At 40.7% G+C, this 4,994-nt stretch overlaps 1 protein-coding gene across 4 annotated transcripts in view; it reads left to right on the forward strand.

The window, feature by feature from the left end:
- Nucleotides 1-1,036: 1,036 nt before the first annotated feature.
- Nucleotides 1,037-4,994, forward strand: part of MIER1 (MIER1 transcriptional regulator) — a 43,335-nt gene continuing 39,377 nt past the window's right edge. For 2 of the 4 annotated variants that reach the window (XM_015566000.1, XM_015566001.1), the window contains exons 1-2: nt 1,037-1,137; nt 3,839-3,915. In XM_015566000.1, coding sequence (XP_015421486.1) covers nt 3,845-3,915 — 71 coding nt within the window. In that variant the 5' untranslated portion in view covers nt 1,037-1,137; nt 3,839-3,844. The remainder of the gene's footprint in view (nt 1,138-3,838; nt 3,916-4,994) is intronic. The other 2 variants (XM_015566002.1, XM_015566003.1) reach the window with 2 other exon arrangements.

The following is a 4,994-nucleotide window of genomic DNA, read 5'->3' on the forward strand; positions in this document are numbered from 1 at the left end:
TCCCCTCTCCTGGTCCTTTTTGGGACGAGGGGCTCCCGAGGTGTCCTCTGTCCCCTTTCTCTCCTTCCCCTCCCCCACCGCAGAGTACCGCCCGGAAGACCCTGAACTTCCGGGGAGGGGCTGCCGCCCGCTTCCCTCCCGCTGGGGCGCGAGCCGCCGAGGCGCATGCGCAGCTCCCCTCCTGCCCCCCGGCCCCCCTCCCAGCCCGGTCTTTTGCTTTGGCAGTGCCCGCGGCTGGCTGGCTGGCTGGGAATCTGCAGCGGCGTGAGTGTGCCTGACCCTGATCGCCTCCGCCCCTTTCTCCTGTCGGCCTCCGGTCCAGGTCGGGGTGGGGCTAAGCTGCCCTCCCCCCTGTGGCTCCGCCTTTTTTCCCCAGCATCTTGGGGTTCGGTCCCAGCCCGGGGGAGGCTCCTGCTCGCCCTGCAGCCCTGGTGGTGAGCAGGGTCCTGGGCAAACCATCTCTTTCTAGAGGGAGTGAGGGAGGGAAGAGAGACTCCAAGAGGGCACTATTGGGAGGGACCGAGGCGCTCCCAGCCGCTGGAAGGATTCCTGGGGACAGATGCCTCCCCCTCCTTTGGCCTTGTTCTCCCAGCTTTTCATGGAAAGATCTCTGGCCTGTAGCTTAACTCTGGTCCTCGCTTGCTGGGTGACCTTGAGCAAGTCACTACCCCTTTCTGGGCCGCAGTTATCCGTAAAGCTTGCGCCAACGCTAAAATTCTTAATTTTGCAGAAAAACTTAGGACTGGCCGGTCTCCTGGGGCCGCTCAGCCGAGGTGATCTGGAGTTGACTGAACCTTCTTTCTTCATTCACGGGTGGAATGAGTTGATCTATGCAATTGAGTCGCTTTTATTCTTTTAACGTTGGTTACAAATTGTATGACTCAGGATTCGCTCATGTTCTCAAAAAATGGTCGTGGGATCCTTCTCCCAATTCCTGGACATCTCTTTTAAAAAGTAGAGACAGGGTGAATGGTGAGCTTGTGGTATCATGGTCTCTGGTCAGGTTACTACTGAGGCTCTCTTTCCTTTGATCCAGATGGTGTGGTGGCTCGATTCTCCCAGTGCCTGGCTGAGTTACGGACGTGGTTAAGAACCAACTGGTTGAGGTTCAATGCAGACAAGACGGATGTGACGCTGGTAGGCAGGGGCACACTTGGAGATTAAGGGAGGGAAAATCCAAACTCCCTCCAGTACTGTCAGTATATTGTTCTTAAATGTTCCCGTGTTGAGAACTGCGGATGGGCTAAAAATTTCGAGTTTGGGTGAAATAAAAATAACATGTCAACAGTTTAAGAGCTATAAAAATATCAGTTGGTGATAGTCTGATAAAATAGGGCCACTGGGTAAAACTCTTCTATGTAAACATGAGGAGAAAAGCCTAAACTGTTCCTTGAAGAACCAAAAGGTGTGTCTTGGGCTGGCGTTAACAATAAAAATCAAACTAACATCCCGATGCTGATGCTGATTGTCGAATAGATGAGGGGCTTCCAAATGTGTAATGCATTACTGCTTTGTAACCTACATCTTGCCTACTAAACAAAGTAAAGGTCAACTCTCAGCCTTTATTGAAAATGTCATTTTTAAAAATAGGTCATTTTTTTTGGGGGGGGAGGGTATTTTCAACCAAATTAGTGATTATCCATAATTTTTTTACCTGCACATAATGTGTAGGCTGCCACTTTTAAACAAAAAATTTAGGAAATAATTACAAAATCTCAAAAGGCACTCAGGGACTCTGAAATTTATTAGATATAGATTTGTTTTTAGGGTCTTGAATGTGTTGCATTAATCTGTTTCACTCAAACAGCCCCAGGGTCTAAGTTGTTACAGAATTTTTTTGGTGCATTTTGAGAGGTACCTTTTGAATTGCATAACAGCTTATACATATGGGTATATATTACTTATATTTGAATCAGGTATCGGTATTGAATAGAAGGTATTTCGTAGGATATGTAAACTGCCAAAGAAGTTTACTTATTGGGGTTGAAGTAAAATTGTGACCGTAAAATGCTTTTGTTAACAAAATAACTCTGAGTGGTTCTTGTGTATTATAGTTTCTATAAAATTGTTTAATAACTTTTTAATGGAGCATTCAGTAAATTGCTTTAAAATAATTTTCCAATATAATAGCAGTTTTGAACAGCTTAATGTAGTAAAAGTTAATGTTAGTTTCCCTGAAAATAGGAAGCCTTTACGTGGGGAATGGGAGCTAAAGAGGCATTTATTCAGGCTTTGTATAGTGAAGTTTTTGTTTGTTTTGGGACATTAGCCACAAACCTCACATAGAATTGGAATTAACCACCTTTTTAGTTTAATTTTAAACATAATACTTCAATTAACAGAACGACCATTTTGAATATCACATTAATAAATACTGTAAACCATAATATTTTTACGCAACTCATAGATATTGGTGAGTTTTCTCATGCTTTTAACTCTGTCATGTTCTGTTTTCAGCTCTTCTAGTATCAGTAGACTTTCAACATTTATTTTTTGTTAACCCAAGTATAAATATTGACTGTTTGCATTTGAATACAAAGAAGACATCTGTTGTATTAATCCAAAGTGCTGAAGAACTCAGAGTAACGGAAGTAACACAGAGGTAGATACTGGATTAATCAAAAGAATGTTCCAAAAATTAGAGTTTTATTTTTTTAAAGAGCAGCTTCTTCATGACACAGTGAGTCATTGGAGGTGTAGGCAGAAAAGCCAGGTAATGAGTGGGGAAACATAGTAAGGGATTCTACCTAGATAGGGGAGAAATATACCAAAGCACCTTCTAGGTCCCATCCAACACTAAGATTCTATGGCTAATGAATACTTAATTTTTACATATTTAATATTGAAGCGGTAGGAAGAGTTTTGAAAAAGACTTTCCTTAAGGTGGCTCCTAAAATTTGTAAAGATATATCACTAGAATAAAATGGAAGTAGACTGTATTGAATATAGTAGTCACATGTTACTGATGACTTAAAATACTGGAGCTGTTTCTCTTTACTTTTGGGATCTCTGAACCTAAAAAAAAAAAATCACTGAACCCACCTTTATAAAGACGGGAAGAAGAAAAATGTAGAGGGAATGTTTTTCCTCTATACCATAATGTCCCTTAAAATTAGTAAAATTAATACATAGTATTAATAAATGTAAAGGTCACTTGTGAGCAAGATAGATACCCATTCAAGTATTTCTCAGACCTCGATTTTCCTGAAACTTCAGAATTCATTAAGTAGCTTAAAGAGGCTGTGATCCCTAGCTTTTTATCAGTTGGGATTTTTGTTGAGGTTTAACTGAAGAATCAAAGATTAAATGGGCCTTACGCAAGCAAATTATTCTTGTACCTTTGTACCTTGCATTTTTGACAATGCTTTAAAATTCTTTTGGTAACCAGCTACATAAATGTCATATATTCGCTTTCACATTTAAATGGAAAATCCTCCTTTATCACCATGGTATTATAAAGCCTGAGTTTCTACCTCAAGGGCCCTCATTATTTTTTGTCTTTACCCACCTAAAGTCTATGCATATCCACTGTTCTTTGCCTTTAGCTGTTTCCATCAAACATCTCAAAGTGAAAATGATGTGACTATGAACTGACTTTAAAAAGCCATTTTTATTTTGAGTCCTAGGATTAAGGTAATTCAACAGGGTAGGTAACTTAGAAACTATATATCTATGCTAACATATTCCCTCCCCCAAGGAATCCTGAAAAACACTTTTATATAAGTATTCTAAAAAATACAATGAAAATACTGTACAATACAGTTAATGGTAAAAATTGTTTGTAGATTTGGGAACCTTAAAGTTTTCCTTTCTCTTCTTTCCCTTGCTTTTCTTTCAGTAGAAAATGTGCATCAGATGTTTATGTTTAATTGGTTTACAGACTGTCTATGGACTCTTTTCCTGTCAAATTACCAGGTAATGTCCTTTCACTTAGCAGCTACTTCATATACCTGTAAATGCAGAAATTATTATTGGACATAAGAATTTCAAGTTAATGTTGGCTCTTTAGAAATAGGAAACTGCTTACAGAGTCTAGAATTTTCAGGGAATTCAAATACCTTAAGAAAACAGCCTCCCCCATATTGCATTGTAAGTTAAGTATTAAATTTTTCTATGTGCAACTTTTTGCAATGTATTGTAGCACTGGCATTACATTATTTGGAGGGAATGAATACTTTTCATATGTAACTGGTTGATTTTGGTAGCCATTATAAAAATTGCATTGAAAGGAACCCTTGTACATTTGGGGGAGGGCGGGAAACTGTCTTTTTTGAAATAAGACTGTTAAACTCCTGGCTTAGTAAAATATGTTAATGTACTTTTTAATGTCACCTTTGCATTAGCTAATATGTACCTAAATAATGGAAGTGAAACATGTTTGTATTTTGTAGTCTTTTGGCTCTGTCCATCAGAGTTGGCATTAAGGCCCAGGGCAGTTAGTTCTAGGACAATACATCATAATAAACTTTTAAATTGCAGGCGTTTGGGGCATTGCAAATAAGCAAGTTCTCCCTCCATGCAGTTCAGTCAAGGGATTATGTCCATCAAAGAGCAGCTTTTCAATATTTCACGTTTACAATTTTTTTCTCTAGTGCAAAATTCAATGGTTGCACACTTACAGTGTTACAGGCATCGCAGCAGGTATGTGCAAAGCAAATGAGATAGGAAGATGGCAGACTCACTCGGTCCCTTCTCTTAATCTCTGCCCATACCGCTAAAATTGCGAGATGCTGGATTTTACGTTGCCCATTGCGAATCAACCGAGAGAGGAATCTATTTGTTAAGGGATAACTGCGTTAAAGCGCACTCCTTGCGGCTGTCGCATCACAGCAACACCCGTTTTCCAGCGAATGCACCTCAGAAACAGGGCTGCATGTAAAATATAACGGACCTTTCCCCTGCGGCGTGGATGCCAGGCTCGCTTTGCACCCGTCCTGACTTCTGTAGTTGCTAAGTCTCCTCCGTCTGAAGTCGCCGGCGGGCCGGGCCGGGCC

Source organism: Myotis davidii, unplaced genomic scaffold, assembly GCF_000327345.1.
Source record: "Myotis davidii unplaced genomic scaffold, ASM32734v1 scaffold122, whole genome shotgun sequence".
Taxonomy (NCBI): domain Eukaryota; kingdom Metazoa; phylum Chordata; class Mammalia; order Chiroptera; family Vespertilionidae; genus Myotis; species Myotis davidii.